General features: G+C 35.4%; 1 protein-coding gene across 1 annotated transcript in view; it reads right to left on the reverse strand.

Moving 5' to 3' along the window:
- Positions 1-3,238: 3,238 nt before the first annotated feature.
- The window catches only part of LOC123535965 (uncharacterized), a 28,675-nt gene continuing 17,034 nt past the window's right edge, over positions 3,239-14,879 (reverse strand). Inside the window, exons 6-8 of the mRNA XM_045318737.2 lie at positions 8,709-11,311; positions 6,087-6,193; positions 3,239-3,314 (exon numbers count right to left, since the gene is read on the reverse strand). Coding sequence (XP_045174672.2) covers positions 3,239-3,314; positions 6,087-6,193; positions 8,709-11,311 — 2,786 coding nt within the window. The remainder of the gene's footprint in view (positions 3,315-6,086; positions 6,194-8,708; positions 11,312-14,879) is intronic.

Below are 14,879 nucleotides of genomic sequence, written 5' to 3' on the forward strand. Positions count from 1 at the left end.
TTTTGTTATGAACATTCCTCCTTCTTTTTTTTAAAATATTTCATCAGAAAACTTCATCCTCGCAGTTTCATAATTCCATCACCTTTTTTCATCCAACCTAAATCAGATCATTCTTTTTCTTGCCCTTTTTCTTCAAATTCTTCCTTTGTATTATCCAATTCCTTTCTAAACAAACCCAAAACCTTTTGTTTCATGTCATTTTGGTCCTTTAATTTTTCCCCCACTTCATGTTTTAAATGTTTGGACTCAACATCAAGTTTTGGTTTGAACTCTTTTGCAGATGTTTCCATGTCAAGCTTGACATCCGCAGTCAATTTCTCTTTGTTTGTTTCCTGTCTTCCTCAACTCATGACCCATTTATCTATCCTATGCTGCCTATTTTTCTCCTCTTTTCCTTCATCAGTATTCTTCTATTTCCATAAACCCTCGGTTTTTGGGGGACTTTTCTTAAAATTTTATAAGTTTCAGAACTTACAAAAACTGAAAACCAAGCTTGGGGCAAAAATTTTTTTTTTTAATTTGTTTTAAAACAAAAAAATATTTTGTACATTTTAAAAAAGCTTAAACAAAGTTCAAAAGCTCTTTATCTTTTAACAGTAGAAAGTTAATAGATTTTAAAGAAGATCCTTGGGCATAGAAATGCAACCAACAAAATACTGCATCGGGTTTTGATTGAGTCTGTTCATAAAAGGTGTTGCCCCCCTTAAACCCCCGGTTTAAAAGCCTAACCAAACCAATGTTTCTTTATCTTATTTCCCTTTACAGTATGAAAAAAAGGAAAAAAACATTTACCAATTTCTGTCTGGACCACTTATACAAATGGGGCTCTCTTTTTTCAGGTCACCCAAATTCTTTTACATAGTCGCCATGTGCTTCCACAAATACCTCTTCTACTTAAATGGTGAACTTTTTCTTTTTTATTGTCAAAGTTGGTGCTTCTGAGGTCAGTTTGTCACTAGACTTTAGGGGGGACTTATTTACAGAACACAGGGCTAGGTGGCTTCATTTTGTTAATAGGTCTTCATTTTGAAACAAATCGGGGATGCAAATTACACTCAAGATTAATACAATACTGGAAACTTGTTTGCCCCGCGGGTCCTTTTATTGAAAATTTTCCCCTTTGGACTAAGACATTTTTCATTTTTGGGGGATGATTTCGATTTTCTGACATCTCCGTTTTTGATTTGGCTCTGCCGAAAATGATGTTCTGAGTCTCGACAAAGGCGTGTAACTTTAACTTGCTTTTTTCCCATTCCCTTTGATTTCAGATTTCGGGACTGACTTGTGCCCTGAGCATTAGATGACTTTGGACTTTTCCAAAATATTGACGACGGTTTAAAAAGTTCAAAACTGTTTCCTTGTATTTTATGACTGGTTCCTTTGGAGGGGACGGCTTCCACGTACACGCTCATAGACTGTCTCCTTGGGCTGGGGAACTTTTGGTTGGGGATTTACTCTTTTGGGGAAAGCTTCCAAAAAACAGGAAAAATATCCGGATCGTCCCGATTTAATCTGGGAAATGGGGTTATATAATGGAAAAAAAAAGAACATTAAACATTTTTTAAATTTTGTTTTTGATTTTTAACACGAAATTTTCAACTTGTTTCCATGGGAGACATATCCTTTCTTCAGATTCTTTTGACTAAATTTTTAATTATTCCCGTATTAAAAAAATCTTAAAGTAATGTTTATGGTTTTTTGTGATTAAATTTTGCACTTTTTTCCTTGGGTTTTTGAAGTATATTATTTCCCAAATACTGTACAGATTTTTACCAATCTTTTTTATACGGGTTAAAAAACGGGTTTTCTGGGTATTTTATGTATACTTCATCAAAAAATCCAGGTTTTTGTGGTTTTTTTCTCTCGAAAATTAAAAATTATCTCAAATACAACTCTTCTCAATGGTTAAGGTATTCATCAGCTAAAGCAAACAACCTTTATAACCTTTTGCCCTGGTGGAAGTGATTTTTCTTTTGCAACTATGCAGATCAAGGCACCCGATCTTTAACCACTGTTCGCTATTTCAGTCAAAAATTTTCGTGAACATCCCTTTAAAAATTAAAAGGTTTGCCCCCAAACGAATGATAGACCCTCCCTTTTTTGAAAATTTTGCAGGCTAAAGTTAAAAGCTTAAACCCAAAAGCAGATTAAAGAGGGGAGGTTTCAAGCTTGGGGAGGGCATATTAAAACTACAAAGTATCTGTCAGGGCCAAAATTATTTTTTTTTTGTAAAAGCAAATTTGGGGCTGTTAAGGGTTTTGTCACACAAATTTTTCAATTTAATAGAGTAAAAAGAATTGAGACACTTTTTAAAAAACAAGAAAGAAGGGACATTATGACCATCGCAATTCCCCCTCAATAACAAATTTTTTGTACTGTTTTATGTGTTTTTGAATTTTACCTTTGCTACTATTACAAAACTCTGTTTTTAAAATAAATTAGAATTTATATACCAGTACACGCAAAAAAGTTAAACTTAATTTTTTTCATTTAAATTTTAAAGTCACCTGGACAGGCTCCTTTAAACACAGTATTAAAAAATTTTTGAAACAGGGACATATTTTCCCCAAACCCTAGCAAAACCTAATTTTCACAAAAGCATGTAAATTAATCCGTTTCTAGTAAGTTGCACTTTGTCAAAAGTTCCTGAAAAATCCTAAACCCTGCACACACATTGCAACAAACCTTATATATAATTTCAGTGGTCTTTTAAGTCTACTAAACTCATTCCACTAAAAACATTGAAAATATGTCAAATCTTTCTACATTGTTTTATTAAATTCAACTAGAAATTTTCATCAAAAACTACGAAAACCTTAAAAATTTTCAAAATTCAATAAAGGTTCATGAAAACTGCGCTATTCAAAAAACACATTGAAGACAAACAAAGAGGTCAGCGTAACATGTCCGACTCAAAACCCGGGGTCTGACTTTGAGGCCCCATTTCCCCAAATTAAAATTACAAAACTGGGGTAAAATGCATTAATCTGGCACACTTTTAAAAAATCAGGGGGGCTTTTGGACTGGAGTGTCTTTTGTATTTGCCTATCTTTTCCCCTATTTAAAAATTAAACATCTTCTTGGGAAAACGCCCCCTTTCAGTTATGGTGGCCCTATAATTTTAAACTTACACAAAAAATACATACAATACAATTTGGCTATTTGAATAATTTCAAAGTAGTCAGGATAAAATTGTGACGAAAGACAGAAATTTACATATGAAACACAAAACAAGTTTTTACAGACCGTTACTTGTCCCGTGCCCCCCTAACCTCAGTTTACTCTGTATCATACTCTCAGCATGCTGCTTCAACCTGAAACAAACAAGCATAAAACAACATGTAAAATGTATGAAAAAATTTGCACTTTACCAGGATTTTGTTTTTAGCATATGTTTTACCAATGAATTTAGTATTTGATATTGTTTTATCTTCTTTAAATTTAATCCCAATTTGTTTTTGAATTTCTTTATTATATAAATTTTTTGGTTTTTTTTCAAATTTGGCAATTTGAACTGCATTAAAAATTTATGGCTTTATCGAAAGTGGAATTCTGCGCTTTTTCAAGTAAAAATCTAGTGAAATAGATGGTGGGGGTAAAAAAGGGGGGGGAAATTATAGCTTTAAACCCCAAAATTACCAAAAACCTTTTTGTTACCTACGAAAAATAACTTTCCAAATGACTTATTTGACTGGGGCAGCCTTTTTAAAAAAGTCAAAATGCTCGGAATTGCTTCCCCTTTTAAATTTAGAAAACTCACAAATTGGGAAGGGAGAGCCCGGGATCACCGATAGAAGTTTTAAGAAAAGAAATATTATTTTATTAGTCCAATTTCTTTATTTCTAAAGCACCAACTTCAAATACTTATGCGGCAATATCGTTAATTTAACACATTTAAGTGCATAGCAACCAAAAATTGCTTTTATAAAACATTCACCAAAAATACAGTGTGTGCAGTAAGATGCGCATAATGCCACTTTAAAGGATAACTGGTAATTTTATATGTGTCAGGATTTAATTCCTTGTTTTGACACAACCATAAAATTTAGGTCCAGACAAATGATAAACAAGAGGACCATGATAGTCCTGAATCGCTCACCTCTTCCCACATGACCCAGTTCTGAGTATGACGTCGTTTTTTCTATTATTTGACATAGTGACCTAGTTTTTGAGCTCATGTGACCCAGTTTTGAACTTGACCTAGACATTATCAAGATAAAAATTCTGACCAATTTTCATGAAGATCCATTGAAAAATATGGTCTCTAGAGAGGTCACAAGGTTTTTCTATTATTTGACCTAGTTTTTGAAGGTACGTGACCCTGTTTTGAACTTTACCTAGATATCATCAAGTTGAACATTCTGACTAATTTTCATGAAGATCTCATGAAAAATATGGCCTCTAGAGAAGTCACAAAGTTTTTCTATTTTTATATCTACTGGCCTAGTTTTTGACCGCACATGACCCAGTTTCGAAACTGACCTAGATATCATCAAGTTGAACATTCAGATCAACTTTCATGAAGATCCATTGAAAAATATGGCCTCTATAAAGATCAAATGATTTTAATAATTTTAGACCTACTGACCTAGTTTTTGACCGCAGTTGACCCAGTTTCAAACTTGACCTAGATATCATCAAGATGAACATTCAGACCAACTTTCATACAGATCCCATGAAAAGTATGGCCTCTAGAGAGGTCACAAGGTTTTTTTTTTATTATTTGACCAACTGACCTAGTTTTTTAAGGCACGTGACCCTGTTTCAAATTTGACCTAGATATCATCAAGGTGAACATTCTGACCAATTTTTATAGAGATCCATTCACAAGTATGGCCTCTAGAGAGGTCACAAGGTTTTTCTATTTTTAGACCTACTGACCTAGTTTTGGATCGCACATGACCCTGTTTCGAACTTGACCTAGATATCATCAAGATGAACATTCAGACCAATTTTCATACAGATCCCATGAAAAATATGGCCTTTAGAGAGGTCACAAGGATTTTCTATTATTTGACCTACTGACCTAGTTTTTGATGGCACGTGACCCACTTTCGAACTTGACCTAGATATCATCAAGATGAACATTCAGACCAACTTTCATACAGATCCCATGAAAAATATGGCCTCTGGAGAGGTCACAAGGTTTTTCTATTATTTGACCTACTGACCTAGTTTTTTAGGGCAATTGACCCAGTTTCGAACTTGACCTAGATATCATCAAGGTGAACATTCTGACCAATTTTCATGAAGATCTCATGAAATATATGGCCTCTAGAGAGGTCACAAAGTTTTTCTATTTTTAGACCTACTGACCTAGTTTTTGAAGGCACGTGACCCAGTTTCGAACTTGACCTAGATATCATCAAGATGAACATTCAGACCAACTTTCATACAGATCCCATGAAAAATATGGCCTTTAGAGAGGTCACAAGGTTTTTCTATTATTTGACCTACTGACCTAGTTTTTGAGGGCATGTGACCCAGTTCTGAACTTGACCTAGATATCATCAAGGTGAACGTTCTGACCAATTTTCATGAAGATCTTGTGAAATATATGGCCTCTAGGGAGGTCACAAGGTTTTTCTATTTTTAGACCTACTGACCTAGTTTTTAAAGGCAGGTGACCCAGTTTCGAACTTGACCTAGATATCATCAAGGTGAACATTCTGACCAATTTTCATGAAGATCTCATGAAATATATGGCCTCTAGAGAAGTCGCAAGGTTTTTCTATTTTTAGACCTACTGACCTAGTTTTTGATGGCACGTGACCAAGTTTTGAACTTGACCTAGATATCATCAAGATGAACATTCTGACCAACTTTCATAAAGATCCCATGAAAAATGTGACCTCTAGAGTGATCACAAGCAGAAGTTTACGGACGGACGCACACACGCACGCACAACGGACACCGCGCGCTCACATAAGCTCACCTTGTCACTTTGTGACAGGTGAGCTAAAAATATCTGGCAAAACTAACCCTTAAATCTACCTATAATTCTATGAAACTGTAGAATTGTACATCTCATACATCCATTGTATTTCACATATTTATATGCAAATTTCAAGGTAGTATCTACTAACCCATCAGTGAACAGTCCCATTACACCTGTCATTCGTTTCATCAGGTCCTCCTTCATACAAGACAGTTTCTCACGGATTTCCTTCTCTTTGAACAACATCAACTCAATCTGTACATCAGCAAAATGAAATGTTGGAATGTTGGGTGGTTTAAGATTTGTTTGTTTGTTTTGGGTTTAAGGCCGTTTTTCAACAGTATTTCAGCTAAGTAACGGAGGGCAGTTCACCTATCTAGTGTTCCTGGATTCTGTACCAGTACAAACCTGTTCCCCGCAAGTATCTGCCAACTTCCCCCCATGAATCAGAGAAAGAGGGCAAATGATTTCAGACACAATGTCTTTTATCAAATCGTCACGGAGAACACTCACCCTGCCCAGGGATCGAACTCGCAACCCTGCGATCTGTAGATCGGTGCTCTCCCTACTGAGCTAAGCGGGCAGGTGGTTTTTAAGGGTCCACAATGTTTCAGGCATGGGCAAGAAACAAGAATTCTACACCACAAGTGAGGTTTTTAACAAACCCAAATCAGTGAGGGGTCAGTAATTCTAACTCAGCAACCTTTACAACTTCGCCAGAGGCTAAAAATTGAAAATGTTACAAAATCATAAAAGTAAATTTAGAACACTTGTTGGTATTGTAAAAGCAGAAATTTTTGTGAGGGTTTAATTTTCACTACATGCGCAGGTCCCTCACCTTGTGTACATTAATCCTTGTATAAATATTAACCATTAAGATAATGCAAATCAAGCAAATCTTGTCATTGCACAAATGGCCACGTTAAGGGTTTCTGTAACAACTAGAGCTATCACTAAAAGTGATGAATGTACCCCCCGCATGCACTGACACAGTACATTGCAATTTGACGCACACAAGATTGCATAATTATGTGGACTGTATGTATATAGACTGTATGTATACAGTATAGTAACAAAAAACAAAGTCCCATTACTACGCAGAATATTTATCTAAAAGAATGTAACATGCACCATGCACAACTACGGTTGGTACTGATCACTTGTGTGAAGTTTCATTAAATTGTGTGCAAGGGTTCGGAAGATTAGGCGTGCACAAGACTGCATATGCAGACTGTATGTACGTAGTATGTTAACAAGAAACAAAGTCCCATAACTTTGCAATTTTTGTTGTTAAAAGAACCTAACATGCCCCATGCACAACTACTGTTGTTACTGATCACTTGTGTGAAGTTTCATTAAATTGTGTCGAGCGGATGAGGAGAGATGGTGCGCACAAGATTGTGTCTATGTATATAGTATAGTAACAAAAAACAAAGTCCCATAACTCTGCAAGTTTTTTTTCTGAAAGAACCTAACATGCCCCATGCACAACTACTGTTGTTACTGATCACTTGTGTGAAGTTTCATTAAATTGTGTCAAGGGGATGAGGAGAGATTGTGTCCACGGACGGACAGACAGACGGACGGATAGACAACCTGAAACCAGTATACCCCCCCTTACAACTTTGTTGTCGGTGGGTACAACTATAGGATAGTATAATTTTAAGATGAACAGAACAAACCATATAACTGTTTATTTTAGAACAACATGTGTTTAATTAAACAAACATTGGCACCTCTGCCCCTGGATATAGATTACATGAAAAGCCATGTTTGTTACAGGTATAGAGTCGTCAAGGTTTACCGATAATTAGAGGTGTTAAAACATCCATACAATTAATAGCGATCAATCATTAGGATAGACTGTCACAAACTAATGCTAATGCTTTACGATGTGTAACTTTTATGTACACCCGACTTAGAAGTTGAAACAAGTAGATGAACTTTTATACATGAATATAAAACCTCCAGAAATTTTGACCCAGCAAAAATGTGTGCTTTTACAGTAAAATAGATGTATGCTTTTTAAGTAAGTTATCAACAAAACTGTTTAACATGATGCCAACAATTGCAATCTTAGTGTACTACAAGACAATCAACACCCTTATAGGTTTTAAAGGGACTGGCCTCCAGATTGTTTGACTACAAAAAAAATATTTTTTTTTTAGATATCCGGAAATTAATGCTATATTTCTTAAGAATGCTTTTAAATTTAATTACTGACAGACTGTATGTTTAATTGTTACGCAAACACATTACTGTTTTACTACTTTTTACGATGAAAATCTAAAAGCGTTTGTAACTCTTTACTCGAGGTAAACTGGCTCAATTATAAATATCTATACTCAATGTGCATTGAACACTAAATCTTCCATACTGCTATTGGTAGAAACAGTGGAAAACTGTTTTAATGTCGAGGCGGTCCGAGTTCAATTCACCAGCGGTTTTCTTTTTTACTTGATCTGGCATTTTTAAAATAGTTTAGAAACAAAAACTCGTATTCTAATGTTCATAATATGACCGAACTTCAATTTGAAAAAAAGATCATTTTTAGCCAAAATCTGGAGGTTAGTGCCTTTAAGGAAATTGTTGCTTTACTTGTTTCAATTTTGATGTATATCATACATCAATCTAAAAATCTCCAGGGTTGTAAAGAAGCATCTTTTTTGAATTTCTAAGATAACGTTAATTATCTCAATTTCACTGACTTTAACTTTTTGCAAAATTTGAGAAGAAACCCTACCAGACCAAAAAAATGCACAGTACAAACCTGTAATGATCCCATACTCTCCAACAGAATGGCCTGTTTCTTCAATTTCTCCTCTAAATCTGTTCCCTTTGAACCCATGTCTTTCCCTTCTTCTTTTATCTCTGGTATCACTTCTGTCATAGTAGTCATATCATACGTTAAAGGTTTTACTGCAGTCTTACTTCTCACATTAATTCCAATTGATCTTTTTTGTGACATATCTGTATTTGTTGCTTTACTTGTGAACTTTTTTGACGATTTTTTGACATTGACATTTTTACCATCAATTTCTGTATCAGTTTCAGTATTAACAGAAACATCTCTAGTATTGCAGGTATTTGTAACCATGGCGGATTCTTTCGTTTTTATTTTCTTTGTTCCAACACATATCGTTGAAGTGTTTAGAGAAGCTTGTATAGCTACAGATGGGTTCGGTGTCTTTTCCTTTGGTGTTGGTATATAGAAAACTTTTGGTTTTCTTTGTTCTTGTTCCTTTGGTTCAAATAGGGCAGCATCGTATCGAGGTGTTGGTCCTGTCTTGATGGAGACTGGTACAAATGCAGGTGCATCTATTCTCATGCTGGAGTCCAGTTTCTCACTAAAATCTGACCCAGATACTGAGGTATTCAAACTAAAAGAGGAATTCAGAGATTCTGGATTGAACTCGGCTGCTTCTGGTCTAAGTCCACCAGATATTGTTCGTTTTTTCCAACCTGGCTTGAATTCTGGAGATTTCGGATTAAGTGGTAAGTTAAAAGGATCTGGGGTGGACGTACTTCTTTTTCGTTCAGTATCAGCATTGTCACCCCTAGAGTTACGGTGCCTAGACAACTGCTCAAGTTCTGCATCACTGTCAGTGGAAAACTCCACTTTTTCACTTGGATCCTGCACTAAAATTCCACTAAGAGAGGCTTTCAATCTAAATGCATCTCCAAAATCACTCTGAGAACCCTCTATGCTATTAACATCAGAATCTGCTTCCTCAGATAAAACTCTCTTAATTCCCATTTTGAATGCTTCTTTTATATTTCTCCTTTCAGAATCTGTATCTCGAGAATAAAAATTTTTTGGTGCTGAATTTCCAGACGATTTGAAAAGATGTTCAAATGGATCTTCATCATTATGTGATTCAATACTCTCTGGGGTTTCTTCCTTTACAAAATCTGACTTTTTGTAAGAGACAACTTTTTCTGGACTTACAATGGTTATTCCATGTTTCGATGCTGTCCGCTTAAAAAAGAACTTCTCAAAATCATCAGGCTTTTTGGAGGTAGGTCTTATTGTAAGCTCTTGGATACATGGAGCATCTGTCTCTACTATGTCTTCACATTTCTCTACTTCCGAGTCTTTGTTCATTTCATTACCGCTATTCCAAGAATACAATCCCTTTTTACTTTCTTGCGAAACTTTGTCATTTCTATTTCCACACATATTTTTCACTTCTCTGATCTCCAAAACCTTTTCATAATTTTCCTTTTCAGTGTCAGTCAGTTTATCTTTGAATGTGCTGAAGAATTTTATTACTCCTTTTGCAATGGCTTGACTAACTATATTTGATGCGATTTTCTCTACATCTTTACTTGCTGATGCAAGCAATTCAATCTGAGCCTTTTCCACTTCTTCTAATTGTTGCTGGTATTGATTCACAATTTTTTCATCATCTGTTTGTGAAATCAAAGACACTTTTTCTTTGGATGGTAGTTTCTTTCTATCCATGTCATCTGCTGTTTCTATTCCTAAAACTTGTTCTTCACCTTTCATCTGAATACTGATTTCTTTAGTCCTACTAAGTATATCTGCATTTGTATCTACAACCTCACCTTCTTTCTTGACCAAATCTGACCTGCTAAAGATTTCACCATCGACTTCATCAAGCGCAGTTTCATCATCATCATCATACTCTGAAGATGAATTTTCATCTCCAAAAGGCGAACTTGACACCTTGTATGACAGAAATTCATGTTCTTCGATAACAATATCAACACTATCATCAAAGTAATTATCATTCACATCCAAAATATCTTCCAGTTTCTTAAATTCAGTTTCAGCATTGGCAGCTTGATTAACACAACTTACATTCTCTAAATTTTTCTCATGATCAACCTCTGGACTACTTTCTTTTTCATTGACTTCTTCTGCAAAGTCATAATGATCATTGGAAACTGGTACACCTTCCGATTTTGACAACCAGTTTAGAACATTACTATTTCTATCACCACTCGCTAGTGGCTTTGCATTAATTTTGACAACTTCCATTCTATTGGTCAAAGTGTTATATTCCGACCATACATACTTTTCCAAACTTTTACTGACACACTTTGAGCCATCATTAGCATTATTATTATTATTTTCATTTAAGCTTGCTTCATTTACTTTGTTCAAGTCTTTGTCTAACATTCTGTGTTGACTCAAACTCTCATGTTTATTTACATAGTAATCAACTAGATTTTGCCTGTCTATTGCACGATTTCCATCAATGTTGTTGCCCAATGACAGAAATGGGAAAGGTTCCGAAGTGGGTGGGGTAACTGACTTTGACGGCTCAGCAGATGGTGGTGTTTCTGGACGACCTATGACAATACCATGTTGTAAGGCAGCATTAAGGAAACTACTGTTTGATTTATCTGTAAAATAGGAAAAAAAAGAAAAAACATTTTCATTAGGGGAACTATCTAAAATTAGATTTACAAGCTTTCATTCATATTCATTGATAAAAACACATTATAGCACTGAGGTCACTGTAAACTTTACTATGACCTCTTGACCCTAAAAACAAAAGGGACCATCTACTGACCAAAGACAATTATCATACCAAGCTTGACGAATGTTGCCAATATGTATTCTAGCTCTTGAACGAAAATCCAATTGTTTGTTTGTTTTGGGTTTAATGTCGTTTTTAAACAGTATTTCAGTTACTGTATGTAACAGAGAGCAGTTAATCTGACCAGTGTTCCTGGATTCTGTACCAGTACAAACCTGCTCTCCACAAGTAACTGCCAACTTCCCACATGAATCAGAGGTGGAGGACGAATATTTCAGACACAATGTCTTTTATCAAATCATCATGGAGAACATACTCCTCGCCCAGCACTCGAACACATAACCCCCTGATCCACAGATCTGCACTCTCCCTATTGAGCTAAGCAGGCGGGCTCAGAACCCAATTGTAGATCTGCTTACCAACATGAACATAACAAGAGTTCCACAAGGGGGGCAATATACACCATACTTTACATATCATGAAAAGGACGCTATATAAATCTGGTATAATAATAATAATAATATATCAGAGGAGAGAGTTTATTGGATGGATAGGGTGTAATGTAGATTGTTGCAGTCTGCTCATTGTCTCATCATCACTTGCCTATATTCTGAGTTTCAAGTCAATAGCTTTAATACTTTTTATGCTCTTGCCAAAAGAAATCTGATGTACTTGACCTTGACTTTTGACCAACCACCCTGGCTCAAGCACTCTGCGCATTGTCTCATCATCATCTACCTAGTCCAATACCTTGAATGGTTACTAAGTTATGCTCCAGACTCTAAATATGACAGAGTTGACGTTTGAATTGTGACATTGACCTTAAACTTACAGACCTAGTTCATGTTCTATCACATCGTCTCATCTCTACCTACCTACATGCCAATTTTGAAGTCAATACCTTGAATGGTTAATAAATTATTATGTAGACTTTGACAGTAAAATACTAAATAACTATTTTAAATTTCATGCCAATAGCTTTGATAGTAGCAGATATTTGACTTTTATCAAAAACTTTAACCAACGGTGACGGTGCAGCCGGGGTGAGTGAAATAGCTCTACTTTTTTGAAGACAGATAAAAACTGTAGGACAAAGTAGGAAAAAAACAGTAACCATTTTTTTATGTAATTAAAATGTTTCTGGTCTTGACATAATCACTCCATAAGTTTAAGCACTGTCTTAAATCTAGAAACTTTTGAATCAACAACTCTGCTCAAATAGAACCCTTCTTTCTCATATTTAAGTAATTTTTAAAGGTCCATAATGCTTAAAGATTTTATCTTAACAAGAGCCATGTCAGACATGGCTAATCCCCCCACCGGGCATATCATAATTGAAGGATGTGGTCCGCATCAGGGGTTTTAAGATGTGGAAGAAAGAATAAGTCAGTAGTGAGGTGGTTTACTGCTAAATTTTATTAATTTTCATGAAGAGTATAGCTATGATGTTTTTCTATATGGCTACTGTAAAAAGAAGGAATGGAACGCTAACAGGGAACAAGAGTGCCAGAATGTCACAATATATGCCCGTCAAAGCAAATTTCTTTACTCTAGCAGCTGTATTTGTAAATGGAATGTTAATTTTGTGGTTGTTTAGTAATCATTGTAAGTCTTTTGTTTTTTAAAGTCCACAAAAAAACTCCTTACTAGGTAGAGATACCTTATATATAATAAAATTAATAAAATACACCTAAAACTGGAGAGTAACATCTATGCTGTACCACAGAAAAGTGGTCTTGTTTTTTCCCTAGGGTCAATTATAAAAATGTTACAATATAAGTTATTTATAGTAACAACTAAGGGAAGTTAATCTTTAAAAAAAAAAAAAAAAAAAAAAAAAAAAAAAAAAAAAAATTGCAAGTCCACACAAAAATCTTTATCAGGAAGAGACTGGTCAAAATACACCTCAAAATTGGATTTAGCATGTTTGTTGTACTACAGAGAAGTGGTCTCGATTTTTCCCTACGACTAGTAATGAAAAAGTTACAATAAAAGCTATTTAAAGTAACAACACAGGGAAGTAATTCTAAACAAGAGCACCGCCTTGCGGGTGCTGACGCTCATCTGATTTTTTTTGTATAATAGAAATATTGTCCTACCCATGATTTTCTAAGTCTAAAAAGGGCCATCATTCTTGCAAAAAGCAGGATAGAGTTATGTTTCTTGATGTACAGTGTCCACTTATGATGGTGAAAAACTGTTGCAAGTTTTAAAGCAATAGCTTTGATAGTTTATGAGAAAAGTTGACTTAAACATAATATTCAACCAAAAAAATGATTTTTCTAAGTCCAAAAGGGGCAATAATTATTGCAAAAAGCAGGATGGAGTTATGTTGCTTGCTGTACAGGGTCAGCTTATGATGGTGAACAAGTGTTACAAGTTTCAAAGCAATAGCTTTGATAGTTTAAGAGAAAAAGTTTACCTAAACATAAAACTTAACCAAGAAATCTGATATTTTCTAAGTCCAAAAGGGGCCATAAATCTTGCAAAAAGCAGGATGGAGTTATGTTTCTTGCTGTACAGGGTCAGCCTATGATGGTGACCAAGTGTTGCAAGTTTTAAAGCAATAGCTTTGATAGTTTAGGATTAAAGCTGACCTAAACATAAAACTTAACCAAGAAAACTGATTTTCTAAGTCCAAAAGGGGCAATAATTCTTGCAAAAAGCAAGATGGAGTTATGTTTCTTGATGTACAGGGGCTGCTTATGATGGTGAACAAGTATTCCAAGTTTCAAAGCAATAGCTTTGATAGTTTGGGAGAAAAATTGACCTAAACATAAAACTTAACCAAGAAATCTGATATTTTCTAAGTACAAAAGGGGCCATAAATCTTGCAAAAAGCAAGATGGAGTTATGTTTCTTGCTATACAGGGTCAGCTTATGATGGTGAACAAGTATTCCAAGTTTCAAAGCAATAGCTTTGATAGTTTAGGAGAAAAGCTGACCTAAACATAAAACTTAACCAGGCAACGCCGACGCAGACGCCGACGCCGACGCCGACAACCGCTCAAGTGATGACAATAACTCATCATTTTTTTTCAAAAAATCAGATGAGCTAAAAAGGGAACTGCGCATGACACTTCGTCTCATGATGGTGTATAATTGTGCCAAGTTACATCAAAATCCCTCCATGCATGAAGAAGAAATGCTTCGGACAAAGTCATTCTTGTATCTGACCTTTGGCCTCTAAGTGTGACCTTGACCTTAGGCCTAGTGACCTGGATCTTGCGCATGACACTCCGTCTCGTAGTGGTGAACATTTGTGCCAAGTTATATCAAAATCCCTCAATGCATGAAGAAGAAATGCTCCGGACAAGGTTTTTATTCTTGTATCCTTTGACCTCTAAGTGTGACCTTGACCTTAGACCTAGGGACCTGCTTCTTGCGTATGACACTCCGCCTCGTGGTGGTAAACATTTGTGCCAAGATAT

Source organism: Mercenaria mercenaria, chromosome 17, assembly GCF_021730395.1.
Source record: "Mercenaria mercenaria strain notata chromosome 17, MADL_Memer_1, whole genome shotgun sequence".
NCBI lineage: Eukaryota > Metazoa > Mollusca > Bivalvia > Venerida > Veneridae > Mercenaria > Mercenaria mercenaria.